The sequence below is a fragment of the Manis javanica genome, chromosome 4 (genome assembly GCF_040802235.1).
Source record: "Manis javanica isolate MJ-LG chromosome 4, MJ_LKY, whole genome shotgun sequence".
NCBI lineage: Eukaryota > Metazoa > Chordata > Mammalia > Pholidota > Manidae > Manis > Manis javanica.
The window spans coordinates 4,900,301-4,927,361 of record NC_133159.1 but is presented as its reverse complement, the minus strand read 5'-3'; the positions used below and the strand labels follow the sequence as shown (position 1 = coordinate 4,927,361).

The window sequence follows — 27,061 nt, the reverse complement described above, 5'->3', positions numbered from 1 at the left end:
ACTTAGAAAACCAAAAGGTAGTTTACAAGTTCAACAACCACACTCAAATACTTCATATTTAGAATATCAAAAGCTCAGTTCTCTCATTTACAGTCATCCTTACAAAAGCAATCTAACTTCTCCATTACCTCATCAAAAAAAGTAGAAGCGATACCTCTCTCTCCCCTAATTATAGGATTGGTGGGGGAACGTAATGGGATAATGCATACTAAAGGGCTTTAAATTCAGAAGTACCACGCAAATAAAAAACGCTGTTGTTGATAAGGATAACCTTTCACAATGTTAACATTTTCTAAGAACAAACTGAGGACTCCCTGAATTTTTTTGTGCCAAGGAGTGTGCTGAAATTTGACTAAACTTGACTTCCATGAATTTTTAATTTTTCCTCTCCCTCACACCCACGATCAAGTGATAGATTAAGTCTTTCTCCACAATGTGACTTCTAGCTACCAGAATAACCATCTTCTCCCTAAATATTCATTTTCTGTTCCTAGAAAATTCTTGTTCCAGGACTTTTGCTGTCCTTCTATCTGATTTAATCGATGGTGGTAACTACTGGTTAGCAACCTGTGGTAGCATCTTACAAACAACCTGCAGTGACACCTGGGCCCATGGAGTCTCCTTCTGAACTAACCTCAAAATTCATATATCCTTTGGAAAATTCCAGTTCAGTTGCTTCCCATGACTGTGAGTGCGGGATTATAGTACATCAGGAAAACTGGCTGATGTGAAGCCAGCAATACTCTGACTTCGAGCTAACAGTCCAAGGGCCAGCAAGGGCAGAACAGGAGCCCACAGTGCCCACATCTCGTCCTAATGCAGTTTCTAAATCAACACTTGAAATTTTATGATGTTGAAAAGAATGTCTCGCATTCAAGGTTTTATATTTACTGGTTTCCTATTACCAAAAAAAGAAAACATAAGTTTACCACTTATCAAAACATCTTAACAATGGTCTTAACATCTAAAATTTCAAAAATCAGTAATGTACAGCAAGACACATTAATGAATGTCTTCATAAAAAAGGACTTTTACACCTGACTTCAAAGTTTGATGATAGGTAATTATTGGTAAAACGTACCATGCAACAAATCAGAAGAATTAAAACACAAAAAAACACCTATTTTTTTAAAAATATTATGAACAACCAAACATGATTCCTCTACAGCACTGGCATAATAAAATGTTAATATTACCAGGTAAGAAACTCACTCACATAAACTGAGAGTGAAAGCATGTAATTCTATCATCAAAAACACCAGAATCCGAAAGCAAAGAAGCTCCAACACAAGAAAACTCACCTAAGAAATGATAACCCTGTATTAAATACTTGGGCCAGACTCCCTTGAGACGTATTTCTCAACACCTGTTCTCAATTCCCAGCCAGAGGGGCTCCGGCAGAGAGAGGAGCACAGTCGGAGGGCCCGGAGAGCTGAGCGCCTGGGTCCAGGCCCCACTCCCTCCTGAGAGGGCTGGGGCACACAGCTGACCTCTCTGTACACAGGGCACGGAACAGGAAGAGCACAAGCCCCTCCACCACACGGCTCTGGGTCCAGGTCCTGCCTCGGCAGCACGTCTTCATGCCACCCTCCCTGGCTGACCCTTGAGTTCCCCTCGCCTCTCATCCATCGGGGGCCTTCCTATGACAGAGGCAGGCAGCCCTGCTGGGATAAGCAGCCTGGTTTCCCTCTCGTAGGACACAGTCCTCTTTATCCAAACTCCTTTCACTTGTTCTACAGTCGGTGAAGAAGTACCTGATGCGTACCGCACGGTCCTAGGAGCTTGACCTAGCAGAGAACAAGCCAGACAGAGGTCCTGCCCTTGTGGGAAGGTGAGAAGAGGGAGAGATTCTATGGACATAAAAGGAGGTGATGTGCTGGTGACAAATCAGGCAGGGGATGCACTGTGCTGAATCCAGAGGAAAGGACTCCCTGACTGGAGCAGCACCCAGATGAGCGGCTCAACTTGGCTGCACTTAGTCTTCTATGGAGACTATAAAAATCCTGATGCCCTGGCTGCAACCCTGACCAATTAAGTCAGAATGTGTGGGGAGAAGACCCAGGGATCGCTATTTCTTAAAGGTTCCCAAGTGACCCCAAAATGTACCCAATGATGGAAACCCCTGAAATAAACAGTTGTGTAACTCTGGGCAACTCTTTGACTTTCTCAGTTTCCAAGAGCAAAATGGAGGTTGACCTTGAACAGTGCGTCTCCAGGGTTAACATGCATGCAGGTCACCAGAGGTGCAGGTTCAGATGCACGAGTTTGAGTGGAGCCCGAGACTATGCCTCTAAGAAGCCCCCAGGGGACACCCATGCCATGGGTCAGGGCCACACCTTGAGCATCAGGAACTACATGATCTAAAAGACCAGAAATTAGGCCTAAAAAAAGATGGTTCTAGTCATTAACATTTCTTAAGCTGCACAATTTCATGAATTCCTAATGGGCTGAAAAAGCATGTTGTCTATTAATACAAACTATAATACAAAACTATACCAGAATATCTAACCAGGAAAATTAAAAGAAACTACAGAGATGGCTACTTAAGTAATACAGTGTCCACTCTCTCTACAAGTGCCCAAGAAGGGAGATACAGAAGCTCAATAAAACATACTCCCTGCCTTCAAAAGGCACACTATCAAGTTGGAGACAACACTAAAATACATGAAGAAATGATACTGATTCATTAAAGGCTACAACGAGGGGCAGATGGTAGCAGTACAGGAACTCAGTAACAATCTGTGCACCAAGCGCAAACTCTATGTATGTGCAGACTATGTTTTATTCATTTCTGTCACTCTTTCAAAGAACCCAGGGTCAAGGTGTAACACATAGCCAAATTCATTATATTTATATATAGTTTCTGGATGATGGAATAAATGAAATAAAATGCTAATAAGAAGAGATTACAGGCTTCTGAACATAGTATGATGAAAACTGTATTTACAGTTCTTTGAAATAAGGACTGAGAATGTTTAAGTTTCCACAGAGTCCCTTTAAAGCTAACTGAGGACCCACATAGCTTATTAAATCAGACAGAGAGAGGCCATGTTGAACGCAATAAACCACTTGTATCAATTAGAAGTGATACATTAAAAACAATTTTGTCACATATTTTATCATGACTTAAATTGATTCTTGAAATTCACTGCTCATTTCCTGTAACATAACATATAAATAATCAAAATTAAAGCAGAGTCTGAAATTCTTAGCACCTTTACTAAAACTCACCAGTTTTGCCTAGCATTCCAGGCATCATGCCTAGTTCAGTTAGGAGGCTCTCAGAACAAACTGTATCACGGTTCAAATACCATAAATATTTACTTCTTTCTCCTGTAAAGTCTCAACCGGACACCCCTGATCAGTAGAGAGCTCTCCTCCAAACAGCAACTCTGGTATCTGTGCTGCTCCCATACAGGGCACGAGCGTTCCCAGGCCCCTGGGCCCTTCTGCGTATCAGCCAGCAGAGGAGAGGGCCCGACAGCCATGCCTGGGAGGTTTTAGGAGCCAGGCCTGAAAGTGGCACACTTCTCTGCTCTTACTCCATTGGCTAGAACTTGGCCACAAAGGCACACCTAATTGCAAAGGAGGCTGGGAAATGCGGTCTGGCTCTGTGCCCAGAAAGAGGAGATGAATTTTGTGATCAGCTAGCAGTCTCTGTCACAACGCTATTTGTAATTATTTTGTTTTTTAATTACGGAAGAGTCGTTCCTTGCAGCGATGTCTTCTGTTGACCTACAACGCCACCTTTTAACCCTAAGGCCATTCAGCAGCTGAAACCAATCTGGTAGTCTCTCTTCTCTGATAAATATTTTTCTAACATACTCAGACTAAGACTATATCAAAGACATCCTTAAAAGGATGTCTGGCTTTTCGTCCCAGCATCTCCAGTACTTAGTGTCTGGCACATAATAGAAGCTCAAATGTTTGCTGAGTTCAAGGATGAATGACAGTCCCAGAAGTTCATGAAGAGGAAAAAAGTGGCTCCATCTCTTGCCCACCAGTTGATGACAGGATTTACCAAAGGACATCTCTCCCTCTCCTAATGCTGCCACCCATCCTCTGGTCCCCTGAACAATCAAGTAATAAGACTAAAGCTACTTTAGACCCACTAAGAAGAACTAAGGGGATAAAAGTACTCAACAGGGCTCACAGACACCAACATCTCTGGAGCACAGGCCTGCTCAACAGGAGGACAGGGTCTATCCAAATCCATGCAAGCTCTGAAGACACTCCATGAAATCGGGCTAATGATCTGAAACTGGAAAACCAACATGGACCCCTAAACACAACTAACTTTATCTTTTTCCTGAACCACAAAAGGTCAGTGGGGGGAAAAAATACATGGGACACTACAAAACAATTTTGTGCTCGCACATTACCTCTTTTCAGGAAGTTTAGAATATACCATAAGTGCTACTATAATAATCCTCACAACACTCCTATGGGACTGAGACAAAATTAAAGTATATACTCAAGTTAAAAGGAAAAATATCTAATAGGTGGCTGACTTCCGACTACTAGGGCAGGCTCACAAAAGGTGAGGCAGTAACCTCAAAGGTAATTGGGCACAAACCATTTCAGGCTTTCAAACTGAGTTCTACACCTAAAATTAAGTTCAAAAGCAAACAAGTAGCTAAAACAGAGCACAAAATAGCTGAAGTTCTAGGAAGCTGACACAGAAACTAATACTACAATATATCAAGTCTGATTTATGACCTGTGATATCACATTCATTGATTCACTATTATCAGAGATTTATGTAAAGTGTATTTAAAACGATTTTAAAATGAAACAAAAATTACTCTTTCTAGATATGAATCATAGTATCATAGAATTTTCATAAATTTAATTTGGCTAGGAAGCCAGTATACTCAATACTCTGAAAATAACCAAAGAGCACCTATTCAGTGTTCACATTTGTACAGATTTGAGCAGAACATATTCAGAAAAAAATATATAAAACTTAAAATTACATTGTTTTAGTGCACTTATCATTACTAGCACTAATGACAACAACTGTTTTAACTCCTCCAAGTAAGAGCACTGTAAAGTATCAACAGAATCAGCCTAATCAACTTGACATTCTATTTGGTATGTATGTATACAAAAGAAGCATTTTCACAGATAAAATCAGATTTTGCTCCCAGTGGGTAACACAGCTGAGCAGACACTATGCCTGTTCAATGAAGGGGACACAACAGGAGAGGTACAAACCCTTGCTGAGGCTCAGGCTAGGGAGGAGCCAAGCGAGAACCACGAGCAGGCCCATCTATGCCACTCCTCTGCTGCCTCCACAGGAACACCGGCTCTCCCCCTGACAGCAGTGAGGCTTCTCCACAAACAACAATACAAAAGGCTGGGCAGAAACAGTACAGAAGCTACTCTGACAGAATAGCTAAACATGTAGCCACCAAGGAATATCAAAGACTACCGAGCAAGGCTACCAACGACCCAACTGCTACTACTTACCCCCATGCGGTGATCTGCTTGCCAAACAGTGTTTGGTCAATGAACCACAGACCACCCATCACCTACCACTACTTGCTACTGCCCGAAAAACTAAAACCTCATCAAAACTGAAGGCAAGTGACTCTGTTTCTCATAACAGAGTAATGAGGCGTAGGCCATGAAAATGGCAGCCACCCTCCACTGAAGTGAACACAGCTATGCGGGAACCTCACCTAATCCAAACTGAGAACGAGGAAGGAAGCCAAGACACACGGAAGCCAGAAGAGATCTTTACAAAGTCCACGCACACTCACTCACCTCACTGTGAGAGGGCTCCCGGCCCACATTCCTTAGCTTGATCACTATTCAACTACTCACAGTTCTAGTAAGTTTAATTAGCAGGTTGCCAAACCCAGAGAAGATTAGAAGCCAGGAATCAGAAGAGGAAAGGAGGGCTAGAAATTAAGATAGGTAGAAGCGAAAGAACAACAAGGGACAGCAAGGACAGACTTCTTTAAAACAATAAAAACTGGATACATGGACTAAAAGGTGCAGCAGTGTGCGGGCCACTTATCACAAAAGCAAACATTATTCAAAAGACCCTAAAAATATCACAGTATTAAATAAAGCCCAGTTCGGTAACTTAGGTGTAACACAATGAGCCCAAGTTAGCAAGTAAAATGCACATTAAGGTCTGCATATTCTCTGAACATAGCGAGAAGCAGTAGTTTAACACCTCATGTTTGCATGTCACTTTCCATGCTCTAAAATACTTCCACGCATTACTTCATTTGGTCCTCAACATCCTAAGGCAACCAAGACAGGTAACTCTATTGGCCAGGAATTTGCTGGTAAGTGATTCAATTTTAGCAAAAGGCAGAAGGGCTAACAATGGCAATTATAATACAGTCTGCTAATCCACCTAATAGGACAGAGCACCTAGTATTAGGGGATGAAGAGAGAGGGCAGGGAAGGCTTCCTGAGACAGGTCACCAACATGACTACATCTGAAAGTTCACCTGGTACCCCACCTCCGCAACCTCCCTCTCTACAAGTTCCCATCCTGCCATGTACATCCCAAAGGGCCCCTTTCTGAAAAACCATTCTATGCCTTCCAAGGCCGTCATCCTTCCCTACCGTGGGACAAACTACACAGTGGACTGCCTGTGGCCCCCACCTCTTGATGTTAACACACACCCTGTGTGACCCCCACCCCTTGAGTGCATACTTGAGGACCTGCTAACAACAAAACACAGCATAGGTGATGGGATGTCACCTCCATGACCTGATGACACAAAGCTTGCCTTCTGTCTCACTAGCAGACACTCTCCCTTGCTGGCTCTGATGAAGTAAACTGCTGTGCTGCAGAGGCCTATGGGGGAAAAAGGTCCTTAGTCCAATAGCACACAAAGACATGACTCCTTCAAACTGTGAGCTTGAAAGAGCATCCTGCCCCAGTCGAGCCTTTAAATGAGACTCCAGCCCTGGCCAAATCCCCTGACTGCAGGCTTATGAGGCCCAGAAGCAGCAGACATAACAAAGCCCCACCTGAATTTCTGGCCCACAAGATCAGACAATAAATGTCCTGTCCTAAGCCGCTAAGTTTGCGGTAGTTTGTTACAGCAGCAAGAGGAAATAACACCCACAGTCCTCAGCTCCCCAGGATTTCTTAGGCATGAATCACCTGCATTTCAACGGATAATCTCTTCATACCCTCTGCACTCAGCACCCCGGACTTACGTTCCTCTCATTCTGTGACCTCTTTAACCATTCTTTCTCAGTCTCACTAGTACTCTTCCTTCTGGTGACACTCAAATGGAAACAGTCATCCCATCTCTGCCCTCAAGTCCCTTCTTCTCTCTCGTGACAATTTCACGCACTACTATGACTTCTACTCCTAATTCTTACAAATTGATTCATTCTTGCAACCAACAGGCACTGTTCTGGGCAGAGAGATGTAGCAATGAGTAAAACAAGGTCCCTACTTTCAAGAAGCTTATACTCTCTGCCAGAGGCTATGCCAGCATCTCTCTATTTGCCCCTCCAGGTCTACTCACCATGCCTCCCAACCCTGCCCTGCACTTAGCAGGCTGACCTTTATGGACTCCCTCACCAGGGCTACTTTGCCCTCTGATAGGAAAAGGTAGGGCAAGTGTAGAAAGGCAAAACAAGTTGAAAGCAATGACTCCTAGTCTTTGACCCCCATTTCCGGTGTCACACTGAACATGTATATAATAAGGCTACCCCAACTCTACCTACAACAAAACTGACACATCTGTATCCAGTCTCCCCAAAACATATCCCTCCTGTATTGACTATCTCAATTAACAGCCTCACCTAACTCCAGTTTTTGAGGTTCAAATGCTAGAAGTCACCTTCAGTTCTTCTCAACCCTCAAGGCCCACAGTCAGTCACAAAATCAAATCTCTCACACACACACAACACAGTCACACTAGCTGCTTTCTCCAACTCACTGCTATAAACATTCCTGCCAGGAGCCATTTTCTTCCAACTCCATCCTTTCTCTTTGCTCATTCATTCATGTGACCAGCCAACATTTACTAAGCCCATCCCAAGTGTCAGGTTCTCAAGTCTCTGACCTCTAAAGATGTACATCTAATTGAAGGAAAAAGAGACATAAAAGGCAACTCCCACACAAAACTAAGATGTGCTATGACCAGGAAAATCAGAATGACAGAGGTGCACACAGGCAGGGCACACAATCCAGTGTGAGAAAAGAATCCAGGCCAACAAGGTTTCTCAAACAAGTCTCACTTAAGCTGAAACCCCGAGGACAAGGAGAGTCAGAAAAGCAGAGCATACGTGTGAACATACGCGCAAGTGCGTATGTGTTGGAGGTGTACCTCCAAGTTGAGGCGATGCCAAAGCACAAGGCCTAAAACCAGGAGGAAGCACAGCACCCTGGCACAATCAGAATCTGAAAGAACTGACCATGGCTGGAGAGTGGAGAGAAAGCTACAGGGGTAAACAGGTGGCCTTATTACCTATTAGCACCTTAAAAAAAGGAATTGACTATCCAATCAATACCAGTCCTCTGCTAAAAACTCTACAAGCCTCTGTGAGTGCAGAGAGAAGAAAACCCAGACCCTTCAGTCTGACTTCCCAAGCCCCTACCAACCTGACACCGACCTACTTTGCCAGGCTCACCTACCCACAGGCAGCCAGAATGCCAGCCATCCCCTGTACACTCCTGGCTCTGTGCCTCTGCTCCATTTCCTCTGCTTAAAATTTCTCCTCCAACCCCCATGTCACGTGTCAGTAGGCCAAGTCATATCAGACCTCCTACAAGAAGCCTTCCCAGCTCCTTGCCAGTTCCCCCCTGATGACAGTATTCAGCCGGGCCTGCCTTGAATCGGTTACATCCATTCTGCTCCCCTGCCAACTGGAGGCTTCTGGAGTGCACATAACCTGAAGTGAATCCTAACTTTGAAGACTAGGAAAAATGTTCAGAAACTAACCATGGAAGGTCATGAAATATTATTTTTTAATTACACTGAATTACATAAATGCAAGCAATCAAAAGTCTAGATTTCTGTATGTCCTCACTTAAGTACTCTAAATAAAAATGGCTACACACTGCCTTATAAGATTAAAAGCAGTAAGTAAATAGGCTCAGAAAGGTTAAGTTACTGACTCTAAATAAAAATAAAAATGGCTAAATAAAAATGGCTACACACTGCCTTATAAGATTAAAAGCAGTAAGTAAATAGGCTCAGAAAGGTTAAGTTACTGGCTCAAAGTCACAAGGCACTTCAGGGACAGAGTAAGACAAGAGTCAAGTCGGTAAATACTTTCTTGAAAGCTACAGTAAGGATGCAGTCAGAGTGCCCCGTGCATCTCACTACCCGGCTCGTCCAGTTACCTGAAACTGCTCTCCCGCATTCTTCTTCAATTAATTCCCATTTTCCTTCAGAGCTCAGCCTCTCGAGTCGGTCAAATCCCTGCATGATGCAGCGGCCTTTACAGCGCATGTCTCTTCACAGCTCTGCATCAGTTGTAATTTCACATGGCACCTTGATTAAGGCTGGTTTCCCATTAGCTCCATGAGGACAAGGACTCTGTCCTTCTCTGTGCCTGACATTTCATTATAATGCGTTGAGTATATGAACTGCCTAAAGAATATAAAAATGACTAATGGTCACATGGCCCCCACAAGACTACAAGATCCGAAAATATCCTCAGTACCTCCAACAATAGTAATAATGATAATAACAACAATTATATAAATTTTAATGACACACTTTACTGTAAGATATTCTAACTCTGATAATTAAATACTCACATAAGGAATCTGTTAATCGGAACAAGTGCTAACCAGAATACCACATTTTTTTAAAACCTGCAAGGCATCAGCAAACTTTCATGTCAAAAGAAGCCAACCCACAGGCAGTATGAATAGCTATTTGCTCTCCTGGAACCCGCAAAGTCCAATTCCAGCCTAACAGTGAGTTCCAGTGTTTCACCAAGCCAGCCTACTATATTAATAAATCAAAACAACAGTATTTTGTTTTAAAGCAAGATGCTTGGGTGCCTGAGTTAGCCAGAAGTTCCTAAGCAAATAGCAGATCCATAAAAAGATCCATAATCCTAAATTGACCCATAGATCTAACACAGATAACCCCTATCAATAAAAAAACTGCCTTTTTTGTAGATTGATGAGATGATCCTAATATTCATATGGAAATTCAAAGGACCCAGAATGGCCAAAACAATCTTGAAAAAGAACAGATTTGGAGGACAGGCATTTTCCAACTTCAAAACTTAACTATAAAGCTTCAGTAATCAAGACAGTGTGGTACTGCCGTAAGGATAGAGATCAACGGATTAGAATGAAGACTCCACAACTAAACCCACACATTTATGGTCAGTTGACTTTTGACAAGGGTGACAAGATACTTCAATAGGGAAAGACCATTCTTTCCAACAAATGGTGCTCGGACAACTGGCTATCCCCATGCAAAAGAAGGAAGTTAGAAGGCCACCTACCTCAAAACGTATACAAAAATTAACTCAAAATGAATCAGAGACCTAAATCTAAGAGCTAAAACTGTGCAACGCTTCCAAGAAAACACAGGTAAAAATCTTCGTGAACTTGGGTTAGCTAAGGTTTCTTAACTGACACCAAAAGCATAAGCAACAAAAGCAAAAAACAGATAAAGTAAACCATCAAAATTTAAAACTTCTGTGCTTTTTCAAAGGCCACTATCAAGTGAAAAGGCAAGCCACAAAATGGAGAAAAATATTTGTGATCAGACATCTAATAAGGGGTTGATATCCGGAATATGTGAAGAACACCTACAATTCAAGAGCCAAAAAACAAATGACTCAATTAAAAAGTAGGCAAAGCACTTGAACAGACATTTCTCCAAAGCAGACATACAAATGGCCAATAAAAAAAGACATTCGACATCATTAGTCTTAGGGAAATGCAAATCAAAACCACAGTAAGATACCACTTCACATCCACAAGAATAGCTATAATCAAAAAGACAGATAATAGCAAGTATTAGCAAGGATATGGAGAAAAGGGAACCTTCAAATGTGTCTGGTGGGAATGCAGTATGATGCAGTCACTGTGGGAAACATCTTGGCAGTTGCTCAAACAGTTAAACATAGTTACCACATGACCTGGCAATTACACTCCTAGGTATATCCCCTAAGAGAGCTGAAAACAAATGTCCACACAAAAACATGTACACAAATGTTCATAGCAGCATCATTCATAGTATACAAAAAGGGTAAATAAATGTCCATCAACTGGTGAACAAATAGAATATGGTATATCTATATAATAGATTATTATTCCACCATAAAAGAAAAGAAATTCTGGTATATACTACAACATAGATAAACCATGAAAACATTATGCAGAGAGAAAGAAGCCAAACACAAAAGACCACACGCTGCAGGACTTCATTTACATGAAATGTCTGGAATAGGCAAATCCATAAGGGCAGAAAGCAGGTAAAGAACTGCTTAGAGCTGAGGGGAGGGAGGAATGGAGAGTGGCTACTAATGGCTTCTCTTTGGAGTGATGAAGATGTTCTGGAATTAGATAGTGGTGATAGTTGCACAACTGAGTAAATATAAAAATAAAAAAACCACTTAATCATGTATTTTAAAAGGGTGAATTTTATGATATATGATTTACATTTCAGTAAAGCTGTTATTTAAAAAGGAACCAAATCCTCTTAACTACTAAAAACGACTTGATGGTTATGTTTCTTTAAAACATGATATACTTTCCTCTTTTGTTACACTTAGTATTGCTTTTCTGAATATACTCAAGGTCATCACATGAAACATCAATTACTAAGCACTTATATATTCAGAGAATTCAACAATGTGCAGGCTCTCAGCCCTTTACATATTACCTCCAAACAACTATCCTTTCACAGTACCCCACCTGTCTACTATAATCTTGTTTCCTCCACCATGAGAAATCAAGAAACACCAACGATTACAGGCAGGCAGGATACACCAAGGAAAAGCCAAACAAGCGTGCAAAACAGGTGACTACATCTGCTTATCTAAATCCAAAAACAAAACAAGCTGGCCTGTTTGCTTTATTCTCCCACTCCCCTTCTTCTGAGGTATTGCCTCCCCTTCCTAAGCTGTCAAGTTTAGTGGTCCCCAACACAGGGAAAAGCAAGGAAGTCCCCAAGTATCAGAAGTGTGGGAAACCTCAGCTGACACGGACATGCCCCAAACTGCCCTATTCTACCTAAAAAGCCTCCCAGGGAAAAGACTGCGCAGACCATCGAGTTCCAGTGTGTCCTGCCTGCTTCACCACTGTTCAAGCATAAGCACTGGGACAGTTACTACACCGAGTCCTGCCTTACTCCACACACACCCAGGCTGGCTGGCTAAGGGCGCCTGGCCTCATATCTGTGTCTACAGTAAACAATTTCTCTGCAAAAAGGTTACTCTCTATAGCAACTGAACATTAAGAAATCCATTTTGGAGTCCACTTTCCTTCTAATTTTTCTTTTGAGGCGCATACAGTAAAATTCACAAATCTTAGTGTACACCTCAATAAATTTTGACATATAGATACACTCCTGTAACTATCACTCACATCAAGACCCCAAACATTATCACTAATTTTTTTCCACTGCACCTATTTTACCCATCTCCCACCCACTTTCCCCTTTGGCAACCACCAATCTGTTCTTTGTGTCTATGACTCTACTGCCATTTTATTTGTTCATTTGTTTTGTTTTATGGATGCCACATACAAGTGAAATCACATGAAATTTTTCTGACTTACTTCACTTAGCATAATACCCTCTAGATCAATCCACGTTGTTGCAAATGACAAGACTGTGTTCTTTTTTATGGCTGAGTAATATTCCACTGTAATATAGGTACCACATCATCCATTCATCTATTAATGGGTACTTAAGTTGCTTCTTCCACATTCTGGCTACTGTAAATAATTCCGCAATAAACTTCGGGTTGCATGTATCTCTTCAAATTAGTGATTTTGTTTTCTTTGAGTAAATTCCCAGAAGCGGAATTACTGGATGATAGGGTATTTCCATTTTAATTTGAGAAACCTCCATACCTTTTCCCTAGGGGTTGCACCCATCTGCACTCCCACGAGCAGTGCACAAGGGTTCCCTTTCCTCCACACATTATCACCAACACTTGTCAATATTCCTTCTTTTACACTGATGGAGACGGTTCCATACACCAGGACTCCCACTATTGACCCCTTCTCCCACAATCTCCGCTCACCCTCAGCCTCTCTAAATAGTCAGCAGGTCAATGGATCCAAACCATCCCTCCTCCACAGTCAACTGGACCGGGAGAATACCTGTCTTAACGGAAACAAAGAAAGGGCTGAGAGGAGTCAGTCCATCTTGAGGAGTTTAAATACAATCCTCAGAGACTGGAGTCACATGATAGTGAGCACTGGAACGAGAGTGAGGGCATGCAGGAGCCATGACTGGCAAATTATGGTGGAGCAAGGAAGACCTCTAAGTAGACAATCTCATCTGCAAGGACAAACAGGCAGCAGCAGAAATAGGAGCCCTGGTGCCCCAGAAGAGATCCCAGCTCAGCCCCAGGGGTCTCCAGAGAAGATGTCTACTCCAGACTCTCCAGGGGCAGTTCCCAGACTGTCCCGCTGCACTTGTTTCTGTTCCAGAGGCCAAGATTACTTCTGCTCTTCTTATACAAAACCACCTTCACTTAACCTTACTTGACTGGCATATGTCCTTTCAATCAAAGCTGCTCTAACCACAGTAGGGCCTGCCCACTCTCCCTAACATCAGTGTCCCAGTGTGTCCACCTGATGTAATAAATGGACCTCAGAGCCTGATCACCATTGTTTATCTACTGTACGTGTCTTAGTGTGAGTGAGAGACTTCAGACTTGAACACTCTGTTTAAGGCAGAGCTTCCCACCTTGGCGTAATGAAAATACTACCATACATTCACTGTTAGGACTTTGTAGCTACTTTTCTCATTAGGTTTTGAACCTATCTGGAGGTGATTTTAATTGTGGTAAAATACACATAACAAAATTTACCATTTTATCAATACCCTTTTTGAATATACAATTTAGTGGCATTAAGGACAATCACACTGTTGGTCACCATCACCACTTGCCACTGTTACTTTTTATAGCATTCTGAAAATGATGACTTTTTCCTTCTTATGAAACAAATGACTTCTGTCTATGCTCTTTCATCAAATGACAAGGGTACAGAACCTCATCAGAGGTGGTACTATGGCAGGCTGGGGAGGAAGGCAGCTGAGAACACCCACAACTTGGAGCAGCACCAGAACAGCTAAATTCAGCCTCAGTTCCTCTGACATGGCCACAGAGGCTAGACACTAAAACTACTGGGAGAGGACAGCTGACACCTGTCAAGGACGTTTGGCTCAGTTAGAAAGCTTGCCACTATCACCAGATTTGCATCAGAAGATATCCATACAGGCAGCAATGGGTCATATGCAGAATAATCAAATTCAGTAGAGAAAGAATGATGCTCCTTGCCTCCCAGAATGCCTGGAATAAATCTCTGGGCCTTGAATTTGGTCAAGGAATCTATGATCAATTACTGAAGGACCACAAGGAAGAAAAACGAGTAGTTCAAAAATATCGAGTACCCACTCACCACCTTCTGCTTGTTATGGTTTTCTTTTTAAGCACAACAACCCCTATTAATAAAATTAAATGAGGAAGAAACTGCCACCAGAAGCTTTGTCAAAGCAAACGATTCAGCCAGAACATCTGGTAATGGCAGAGACAGAAAGGATAAGGCAGAGAATACTGACAAGAACACTGGGACCTTTAACCTGCCCCTCAGGTTCTTTAAATATGAAAGAAACTTTCAAAAACTAAATTGTACTCAAGGCCTTTCCAAATGCCAGGCATGCAGAAGCCCAGGGAGCTCACCCAGGTGAAGAGCCTGTGTGATCAGTTACAGCAGGCCCACTGCAGCTTCCTGACCCACAGCCTTTCTAAAATGCAACAAAATGAATGTAAGTAATACTACCTTACACATAAAAAGTCTGGGGTTACCAGACACTTTTAAACTACAATCATGTTGACTCTATTTTTCCAGAAACATGAACTCTCATCCATATCAGAATAAAGAACTGAAATGTGTCACAGGGAGTAACTAAACAGGATGAACATTTTTGTGCTGTTCATATTTAAAAACCTTAGCAATTTTTTGCATTTTTTAACACTCACAACATGTTAGACCTAATAAAGTAAGCCCTCTATATACACCAGAAAGGAGGCTTTACTGACCATAGTTCAAATTCCTCCTACATGGCTAGAGTCAACTTCTTAATTCTTGACCTGCAGCAAGTACCTCAGAAGGAAAAGATTTGGTTATACAGAACAGAATAGCTGCATATTGGCAAAGCAAGCTATAAAGCAAAATTCCATATACAACTTAGTTTTCTTATAATCTTAATTCAGGAAGGGAAGGAACATTAGAGGTCATCACTAGGGCAACCCTTGGCCCAACACATGAATCCTCTCAAAATTATTACCAACTAACTCATTGTATGAGAGCTGAGGTCTGGGAAAAAGCAAGATGGAAACTGTGCCAGAATCAAGAATGATGAAGTAGCATCTGGTGTGGAAGAGAATGTTGCAGAGGGCAAGGAAAGAGGCTTCTAGCACCTGGCCTGCATGAGTGACAGCAAGGACAGCAGAAAATACATTTCTCACTGGGATCCTTGGTCCCATTCGCCAGTGTTCCTGGCTACTGAAAAAGAAAAGTACAAGCTGAGAACCACGGTGGGCTTGTTCTAAAAACCACGTAGGAAACCTATGCCTTCGTGGCCAGAGGACTCATCCAGCCCTGTCTGGTTCACAGTCGGGCAAAATGAGAATGCTGACAATACAGCTAGTCTCCCCACTACTGTGAGATCTGGTATCAAAACCGTTAACTTCTCCTAGCTCCTACAGTGGCACATGGTTTTGAAAACTAGGGATTCACTAAAGACCCTCCACCATTACACATTCCTTTCTTCAATAGTATTTACAATTAGATTTCTTTTAGAATTATTTTTAAATAATTTTAAAACAATTAGTTCTTAGAGAAAGTAACAGGCAGCATTTAAATCATCTTCAAATGCTTATTCATGTCTCCTTGCTCATTTTTTTTTCTTAGAGAATCTACTTAAAGGAGAAAATTAAATAAGAAACTACGCATCTCTGTTCCCCATCAGTCAACTCAGTTCAATCTGAAAGAACACAAAGCTCTCTTTCATTTAAGGATGGGAGAAGACGGTATCTCTGAGTTGTCAAGAGGTTTAAAAAGTCATCTCAGGAGTAACAGTGGGTGTTAGCAATCAAAATGCTTACAGTTCGAAACATCTACTCTAACCATAAATTGTAACTGAGCTAAAATGATTTCTAAATATAACACATTTTATTTCTAACTGTTTCTTGGCAATTAAGTATCTAGAAAGTCAACAAACCCCCAAGAAAGCAGAGAAAATGAACTTTTTTAAAGCTCACCATTCATCAACTACAGGAGGCTCGAAAGATGCCATACGCAGGAGGCTCAGCCTCAAACTCGGTCCTGCAGAGGAAAACTCCAAATAAGATTCCTTCAAGAACTGCTCTCATGCAGTACTAAATTACAAGCAGCAACCTCCTGCAGGAGAAACTGGAATCAACAGCTACAGGAGTGTACTGATCAATCCAGGGGACATGAAACCTAACTCTAACACCAGAGATGCACGCAAGCTACGTAACAGTAGTAACAGCAGCCTATGGAAAATACAAGTATCAAACAACAAAGTTTTTTAAAATATTTCAAAACCAGTGGAATGTGCCTCCTCCCCCAGCAAAAATCCAAATGCATTCCAAAAGTAATGCACGGAGATGTAATTGAATTTCCAGACCTAACCTCTGTGAAATAAAGTCGAATCCTCCAACTTAGTCAAATTACAATAGAAATGCTACTTTATAACAAAGGAGCGACAGCAGAGCACTAGGAATTTGTGGGAGAACAAAAATGTAGTGTCAATATGTTCCCAACACAGCTCAATCCACAAAATCATGAGATAATTAAACTGACTGTTTTTAGGTTTCAATCTGTTTCACCAGAAACCTTGTCCAAACTACACTGATGCAAATCAGCATGAGCAACTACAGCTCTATCGAAACAACCCCAGCATCTTATCTCTTACCTTTTATCGCTGATTTATGGGCTGACTGATGTTTAACTGATGAGTGCATGTGCCAGAAGTCAGCTCAGAAATACAAAACAAAAGATTTAGAAGAATCAAATTCATGAATGAAAACACTGACATCATAGTGCAGCTCCTAGCAGAGCTTAGGGCAGTCTGTGAAGAAAGTGTATCTTTTGGGATGTTAAATCACCAGTCATTTAGTAAAGGACATAAAATAGAAAAAGCCCTTGCTCAGAACAAGAGAAGGGGAAAAAGAGAAAGAAACTGTATAGTAACCTTTTCCCTACACCAAAAATGAAAAATACACGATGTATATGCCACAAACAAGTATAACTTCTAAGTCATGGAACTGTTTCATGTTATCGCTAAAAGTAATATATTTTAAAGATATCGTCAGTTGTGTCTCTAAATAACTAGAACATAGTCCCAGCCCCACCTTAAATCTGGCTCCGACTCAGTACTGCATGCCATTACATTCAGGAAAGAGCACAGGATACCTACAGTTTTAATTCTTCACTGAAAGCTACCTGGCCCTGCCACACCATGCCTAATTTAAGCAATTCAGAAGATAACGGGGTGGGACTCAGTGGCCTCAGGCAAGCTACTGGAATTTTTATGTGAGAGGGAAAAATGCTTTTATCTAACTGATGTAATATAAACTAATTAAGAGATTATAAAAATTTGATTTACTTAGAACTATTAAAAGCAGCTAGTGATGTGGATTGTTCACATTTTTCATCTCTTGGCAAACTGAAAATATAACTACCTATACAAACTTCTGGAAGTTTAGGCACAATTTATTAAAATCCTTTTAATCAGGACACTTAGGTAACCGATTCCTAGAGGCCTAAAGTTTCCCAGTTAAGATTATTACATTCTTAGAAAATAAGAGACCCTCAGATCCCTGGTAACCTCTCCAAAGCCCAAAACTACAAGGACATTCTCCCTTCTTGACCATTCATATGGCTTAAAATGCTCATTCACCCAAAATGGAGTTTTGAAAATTTAAGCAATAAACAATTTTGCCAATAAACATTTTTAGAAGAAGATCTTATTAAGTTAAAATGCAAACATACTGGTTTTATCTGTAAATCTAACAAGTTAAAAGAGATCATCTCACATTGCCACCACAAATATCTTTGATAGAACATCACTACCCCCTTGTGGATTCGCAATAAAAAATCCTTATCTTCTATGTTCACTTTTTAAACGTTTCATTTTGCTGAACTTCCATTAAAGTTTACATTCTCTTCACTAAGAAGGGTGTTTTTACCTCTACTACTTTTTTAAAAAAGAAAAAAATAATTTAAGTAACCAATCCCATCAACTTATCTTCTAAGCATCCCCATTTAGGGGAGTACTATTTACATAACAGGTCTACGTGCTGATTTCAGTAAGGTAACCACATTAACATTCCATTTTTCCTTAGAATATCTGAATTTACGACTCCAGTCATCACTTTGAGATTATTTTTAATGATAAATGGGTAATTTCTTCACTACTGCACCTTTTTCTATTTAATAATGTCAAACCTTGTACCAATTTTTTTTATTGCTTCCAAGTAACTTGATATCCAAGTGTCCCAGAAAACTAATGAGGCACATACATCCTCAGAAAGAACTTTAAAGACAAGGATTAAAAATCAAACCTAAGTTTTAAAAGGATTAATTCTTGATTGTATTACTAAACCCTCAGAAGTGCTTCCTAGCAATCTAAATCAACCTGATAAAGGAAAAAAAGCTACCTGTTTTTCAAAACTAGAAAGGCTTTTTTTCTTTCCCTTTTTTTTTGTAGTTGCAAGAGTACCACTGGTTGTATCTGCATATCATTCTAATGTAACACATAGACCCATCCTGTTAAATGTAACTGTAAAGAAGATTAAATCAGCTTAGATATCTGGTTGATCACTTGTTAGAGACACTAGATTTACCTAACGTAGAAATCATCTCTGCAACACCATACAGGCTACAGAGAGAAAGGCTGAGTTACTGGGAGTTAGCTCCCAGTTTTCTCACAGATGCTGAACACAAAAGCAGGAACACAGTAAGTAATTCACTGTTGTTATGAGAAGACAAATTCCAGTATCCATCCCAGTGATTAGGTGGAAATTAGGGAGGAAACAGAATCCATTTGGCAAGTGTTTTTAGACAATAAATACATATATAATCTTACCTTGTGATAACTGATAAGGAAGAAAAGGTAAGAGACACTGTCTGGTCTTTAAATGACTGAACGTTATGTGTTCCAAAGGGCTTTTCACTTATCAACCCCACTGAAGACTGTACATATAAAAAGATCAATCAAGCAACATGTTCAAAACCAGTGGCTGAACCCGGGAGCCGGCCTTCACGGTTTGCTTTTTTGGAATTTTGTTATGATTGTTGTTTCAGATTTTTTTTTTGGAAAGAAGGTGGAGGGAGATATTTTGGATGACATAAGAAGGTGTGTTTGTGTTGAGAATAATGCCACTTAGTTAGTAGCCAGGTAGTAACATGCTTAAAACTGTTAAGAACTCAGTCCCAAACATTTCTTTCAAAGCATGTCACTTTGTGCACTTGTACCTAGAAAACCATGCTGCGGAGAACAGAGTGGGGACACACAGCCCCACACCAGCACATATCCTCACCGTCACCTCCTGGCAACAGTCTTGGGAAGGGGTATGTTACAGGCCTTGAGAGACCTGCCTAAATCTGAAAAAAATAAAATAAAATGTGACTGCACTTTCCCAAATGAGCAAAGGAGTCACATATAGGAGAACATGCAACTCTATCAAGAATGAGCAAAACAATGGGTGAAGGCAGAAGACCATTTAAAAAAAATACCCCTGGGTCATTCCATGTTATGTAGATGTCCACCAGGTGAAAGAAAACGAACAATCCTCTAAAAAAAGAGTGAAAAAGGAAGTAGTGTGGCTGACACTTGGCCTCCCTTTGTAGTGGTGTACATAATATTTCTTTTTTAGGCCAGGGTAATGAGCTAAAAAATGCTCAGGAAGCATTACCAATCTTTACACAAGGAGGCCAGCCCATGACCTCCACAAGCAATGGCGTTCAAAGCAGAAAGATGCAATACAACCTTAGAAATACACAGCCAGCATACTGATGGCATGAAATCACCACCCTTTACTTCATCCTACCAGATAAAAAAATCAGGGACTGCTGTCCATTGTCCTATATAGAGAGGAACACTTTCCTTACAAATGCGTGACAAAAATCACAGGATGGAAGACCATCTACTTATTTACAAGCCCCTCTTTCTACTGACGGAATGGTAACACATCTTAATCATAGGATTACACACTACACCCCCAGATGTCACAAAATTCAAGGATCTGACAGTGTCTGATCAACCTATATCCTGAACCTGATTAGGTATTCAAAAAAACAAAAGGGAAAAGACATATGCCACACCAGAACCTGGAAAGGAGAGTGAATGACCATGCACTCTTCTTCATGTCACAGGACAAAGAAGAGAAAGCAAAAATACTTCTTACCCACCCCAAACACGCAAAGACTAAAGACAGTACTGCAGTAAGCAAAGCAACACTGGAAGACCCCGCACACCCTTGTGAATGGAGACCCAAAACGAAGAGCATACTTGTTGGCTCTGCCCAAAGAAATGTACCCTTATCAAGCTAGAGACAGAAGGAAACTGGCTAAACGCAGCAAAAACAAATTTCCAAAATCCTACATGGGGAGGCCCAAACACAGAAGGGCAGTGTTTCACCCCAGGATGCTATCCAGCTACTAGTTCTACTATCATACCGTGCCCTGTGGCTTAAATCCCACTATCTCCCTATCCTTAGGGAGACAAGAAGTAACACTGCCTCTTACTACAGACTACAGGACAAAAGGAATGGTGGGCACCCCTCCCCACGGAATGACAGCCATGGATACAGTAGATCTGCAAATACTTTTTTAAAATAGTAATGACAAGGGCAATAAAGAAACCTCTTCATGTGGGAAGGAAAGGCAAGCAGAATTTAAGTCATTAGAACATCAAACAAGGGGGGGTATGGCAAGTGATTTTAGAAAATACAGAACATTTTAGAAAATGATCTATTTTAATGGAAACAAAAAAGAAACATACATCATCAGTCACTACAAAAAAATATTCAGTAATATTCAGTCACATATTCACATGAATAAAGGGCACTGCCAAGCCACATACTACAACAATCCTAAACCAGAGTTCTTCTTTAGAGTGAAATACCACCACACCTGATTTCTACAGAAACTGTGGAGGGGAAATCAGGTTTAATGCAGGAGGAAAAGAAAAAATGCACTTCAGGTTAATTCTTTATTATTATTGTCATCATTATATATACCAAACCCATGTGCAAAAATAAACTGAGGCTATTTTGAAAAAAAAAAAAGACAAGACACAAAAACAGTACCGTTAAGAAATTATAAAGTATTAAAAGTCACAAAATAAACAAAAGCAATGATAATTATACCAGGTAACTAACCTAAGAACTGTCAGCACAATTAGGCATTAAATTTCGATCTAATACTCCCTTGGCAGCAAAAATGTAACAGCAGCTCATACAGTTCTTACTTTTTGATAACATGAAACATACCAGTTAATCAAAAAAGAAAATTATTTTTCTACCACTTCCTTCTATAAAGAATGCATTTGATTTTATGTTCTACACAATATCTAGTATGTTCTATACAATACCTAGTATGCTGTTCAAACGTTGAATGAGCTTTCCACCCATCCAAATATCTAAGTGACCTAAAAGTTATGCTTAGCCATTTAGGAAGAAGGTTGATCTTACTTTCTCTGCATGCACACACACCCCACACACAGTTTGAGGGAAAGCTGTTAAATGCCTCTCCCCATCCGCCCTCTGCCCTCTCCACCACCTGACTCCTGCAGGAAAGAGGGAAGAGCTCAATGGGATAGTACACTATTAGAGTATATTTTTGTAAGATTACAACTCAATTAAAATTCAGCAAGGAATTCCTTGTAAGAATATATAAAAAGACAAGCACGAGATACACTGAAATGTCACTCACTAAAAGGCTAACAAAACCCCTATGGTCGGAACAGTCACATAGCCCCCCTACCCTCAAGTTGCTTCCATGTAAAAGAACCTCAGGGAAGTCTCCACAGTAATATGCTCAGCAATGGGAATATGGATGAAAAAACAACTTCTCTCCAAAAGGACAGACCCGAAGGTCCCACAAAGGAGGTGACAGGCACAATTATGAGGGAAAGGAAGGGAACAGGAGAATCACCTTCTGTTGCTTTTTCCAAAAAGATGGAAGAAAGAAGTACAACTGTACATAAGAGGTATTTCCCCCAAACCTTAGAACACAGGAAACCAAGAATGGCCCAGAGCAATGAAAGAATGGGAAAAGTGTCCAGCCACAAAATGGGCAACCTCAGAATCAGCCAGAAAGAATTCGAGCCCAACCAGACCTGTGGGCTATATACCCAGCATAAACAGACTCTATAAAGAATAGGCTATTTTAGGGGGAAAGCCTCAAAAGTAAAGAAATGGAAACATGCAGGCAATCAGGATATAGAAGCATGTCTCAAAGAACAAGCATGAGCAACCCCACTCTTATGAAAAGGACAATCCAACCCCACCTGACCTTGAGTAGAAGCTGTTGTGACATGTCAACATTCTGAATCCACTGAACATTTCCCAGATGCAGAATGAGTCAGGTCTTCAAGAAGACAAGGGTCCTGTGGGTCACCCAACTTTGTCCAAAGGAGGTAAGGGATGAAGGGGAAGAGAGGGATGGTCTAAAAGAAAGCTATAAAAAGGAATAGTCATTAGAGAACCCTAGTGACTTGCTGGTAGCCTGGCCACCAGCAAGAAGCCCCAGTGCACAGGCAGAGTGGGGAAAGGCTGCGACACAGCACAGCAACATCACACGCGGAGAGAAAAGCCTAACTTTGCATACTAACCTCAAGGGTGCTCCTCCAACCCTTACCGTCTGCCTTTCTCTGACCGGGGTAGGGAGAAGCCCAGTTAGCAGGCCATCTCCAAAAGGCACTGGGTGGGAAGGAGAAGGGCCTGAAAGATCTGCCACCTCAAGGGAAGTGACTCCACTGGGAACACACCAACACATCCAGCAGGTGCCCAACCACTGTCCTCCGACGGTCACTAACACTACACCCTCAAGATACACAACTCCACCAAGCTAAATACAGATACAGAGTAAGAACAGGGTAAAAACTAAAAAACTAAAAATAAGGAAATTGAGGTCAAAAGCACTACTGTGGGGCAGTGGGTATGATGCCCACTGGCTAACAGTATTAACTGAAGGGCAAAGTCCCAAAGTCAAAGCCTAATGCTGACCAATCCTTGGAATAACCCTGTCTCCTCACTCAGAAATCCAGGTGGAGAGGCTCCTTGCTGGGAAAGAGGCTACAGGTCCAAAGGCCCTGAGTCCGATAGAGCCTGTTGGGGAGGACGGGGCTCCTCACTAAGCCTGTCAAAAGGAAAACTCTGCTGCTGCACAACAGCAACTAGCGGCCACTCCGAGCTCGGGCCGGGATGACATGGGGCTACCGGAGGAGGCTCCCACTGATCCCCTGCCCAGAGCCAAGGGCAAGGGCCAGACGCGCACACTGCGAATCCCAGAAAAACCTGGAGAACCATGCCTGCTTCGTGGTGCCACAGGCTTCACAAAGGCACCTTCTCCTCATGTGCACAACCTCTCAGTTACTGACTGACACAGCCAAAATAAAACAGCAACATATTTATGGCCGTTCATTCCCAGTTCTGTCACAGAAACACATATCCTCACCCACTTCTATCATGTGCCTAAAATTACATGAATCTCTTTCCTCTACAAAGCAGTAAAGAAATGAAGATGAGAACTTTCGCCCTATGAAGAAGTAAAGAGTATCACCCCTAACCTCAGAACACTTAAGTTTTGGTGCACTTTGACAAGCACACTACACCAGGTATTCAGGGACTTGGTGAGCACTCGGGATGTCATTCTGCTTATTCAGTACAGGACAAATGACAAAGGAAAGAGTGGTAAGCAGTGGCCATTTATCAATGAGTTTTCTGATTCTCCTAAGCCTGAAGAGTTACCAACAACAGTAATATACATCTATATTCATACACAACCAAGACCCCACGTACACCCAAAATATATAGATGTCATCTACCCCCTCCCAATTTTCTGTATTTATGTCAGGGGTGTGATTTCACTAAGACTATAAACCTATACATGGGTGTACATTTACAAATGCACAGAACCATGATAATCTCTTTTTTTGCCAAAAGAGAACCAGAACAGCAAGAAATGGAAAGCACCCAAATTTCCCCTTCACCTGAAAGCCACAAGACGGAAAGAAATGTTTGGATCCTATGAGAGACAACACTGGGCCAAAGGAAGGTTCCAGTACAACAAGGAGAACACAAGCAACCTCTTCCCCAATAGCACGTAGGCGACATGGGTGTCTACATTCCCTTTTCTAGAAGGAAAGGCATATGGCTTCTTCTAATCCAGACAATATGAATACAGTTTAAGAAAATTACAAAAAGTCAAGGTAACAGGCTCACCAAATATGGCTGACTGGGAAACACAAGCCATTAGAAGGATATGGGTTGTCTTAAAGAAGAAATGAGAAGTTTATTTCCAAGGAAGGTTCAAAGACTCTTCAGCGTAGGATGTACAAAGTCTGGTTCTTACTGCACAGAAGACAGTACTCAGAACACCAAAAACAAGGGCACATGACCCCCTTCCTAGTGGGGCAGTGTCAACTGGTGAATGCTGCCCCCACCTAAGAGGCAAGAGTAAACTGGAAGCAGAAACAGACCTTAGTTTCCCTCAGACATGGGAGCAATAACTAACTACCCTGGGTCCCTTCTTACCCAAGTCCTAGGCACAGTGGAAGCCCTGCCCTACATCTGGATGGGGCACCACCCTCACCCAAACAAGGAACTGAGGACAGAGAAAACATTAGCGGTGAGCAACTAACGGGGAAAAGAGCACTGGACTGTCCAGTTTCTCCCATGAGAAAAAGAGGACAACTCAAAGGGTATTCAGGAAATGAGCTCACCCTCACCCAGGAAAGTGTGCGGAGAGTATGCATAATCTGTAAGAAGTATCTGCTTTCCTATTTAGAAATGACTTCAGAGCTACACAGGCAGCCCCCACTATCCACTGGATGAGGGAAGAAGAACATGGGTGGCCTGAGTCCCCTTGTCCTGGCAAAAGGGTCAAGAGATGGTGTGCAGAGGCCCCAAACGATTCCAAGGAAGATGAAAGGGTAGGACAGACCCCTCTGCCAAAGATCAGGGTCATGGAAGGTAAAGGGCAAGGGAGTATAGAGATCCTCACTTGTCTCAGAAACGGAGACCCCACCCTCCTGGCTGCGAGGGGTGCAAGGGCAAGAGTAGGCTGCGAACGCCGGCTAGGGGCGGGGATGCTGCGCAGGCCCCCTTCCCAGGCAGCGAAGGGGGAGGGATCACACGAGGCCCTTCGGCCCGGGGACGCTCAGCAGGACGAGGTCCCCCTGGCGGGGAGAAGCGCGGGGACCCCCGCGGGCTCAGGGAGGCGCCCACGGGGCTCAAGGAGGATGCTGGACGGGGTCCGCCTAGCCCTGCCGCCGAGAGCCAGAGGCGGCGAGGCTGAGCGCCCGCCGTGCCCCCAACGGGGACCGGCCCGGGGCAGCGGGGCGCAGGGCCGCCGGGGGCCTGAGGCGGATAAACTTTCCGCCCCGCGGCCCCCACCGAGCCGGTGCGGGGGGGCGGAGGCCGGGGCCGGCCGCGGGCCCGGGAGCGGCGGGGATGCCAGGTCCGGGTGGGGGAGGCGCCGGCCCTCCCTCCGCCGGCTCCTCCTCCTCGCTGGGCCCGGCCCCCGCCCGCCGGCCCCCCGCCCCTCAGCCCCGGCCCCAGCCCGCCCCCGGGTGGGGGTGTGCGGCGCCGCGCTCCGCCGCCCGGCGAGTCACCTCAGGACCCGGCCGCGCTCCGCCCTCCCACCAGCCGCCCCCTCCCCGGCCCGGGGCGCCCGCCGCCGCCGCCGCCGCCGCCGCGCCCCCGCGCTCCCGCCCGGCGCCGCCGATGCCCGGGATGTCCGGCGGGGCCGGGTCCCGCCACCCGCCGCGCCGCCCCCGGCCCCTCACGCTCCGGCTCTTACCTTCCGGCTTGTTTTCGGCAGCCATTTCCCCTCCGCGCGCCACATCCTCCTCCTCCTCGCGACCGGGACCCCGAGCGCGCGCCTCGTACCGCCGCCGCCGCCGGCCCAGCCACCCCGCCGCCGCCGCGCACCCGCCCTGGCCCCGCCCCGCGGCCCACGCACTGCGCCCGTTGGGCCGCGCGGCTGCCACTCATCGCTCCCGCCACCAATCGCCCCGCACCAGGGGTCTCACTACTCTCCGGGAGGAGCGTCCTATCCATCAGACCCATTGGCTGGTCACCACCCAACGGAATGAAAGGATTGGTCAAGAATCAACGCCCCCTCCCCACCCACTCCCAGGAAAGCCCGCCTTCCATACCTAAACAAAGCTTCCCAATGGCCAGAGATCGAAAGAACCGCCCAATCAGGAAGGGGCCGACACGGAATATTTCCTCGAGGCCGAGACGTGGCGTCTTGATTGGGCGTCACTACAGTGTTTCCCAGGCCGTCCAAACCAATCAAAGGGGGTTCCCGGAACTCGGGAGCGGCGAAGGGAAGCCCCGCCTCCGAGCGTGACCGTCATGAGGAAGGCGCTCGCTCATTGGCGCGTTGGGGCTTTTCCCGCGTGCTCCCGGGGCTGAAGGACGTTCCCGGGGAAGCCGCTGTCGGCGCGTGGGGGTCCCGATGGCAGTGGAGGACGCGACGGGATCTCCGGGATCCCGCCGTCTGCCGCTCCCGGGGGACGCAACGGGCCGGAGAGTTGAGGCTGGCCAGCACCGCGCTCCCGAGCTGGCCGTCCGGGGAGTCCAGCCATCGCCGCCGACC

The 27,061-nt window shown here is 43.6% G+C and overlaps 1 protein-coding gene across 16 annotated transcripts in view; it reads right to left on the bottom strand.

The window, feature by feature from the left end:
* CAMTA1 (calmodulin binding transcription activator 1) overlaps positions 1-26,414 on the bottom strand; it is an 806,010-nt gene extending 779,596 nt beyond the window's left edge. For all 16 annotated transcript variants that reach the window (XM_036999801.2, XM_036999802.2, XM_036999803.2 and 13 more), the window contains exon 1: positions 26,258-26,414. In XM_036999801.2, coding sequence (XP_036855696.2) covers positions 26,258-26,302 — 45 coding nt within the window. In that variant the 5' untranslated portion in view covers positions 26,303-26,414. The remainder of the gene's footprint in view (positions 1-26,257) is intronic.
* Between the last annotated feature and the right edge of the window lie 647 nt (positions 26,415-27,061).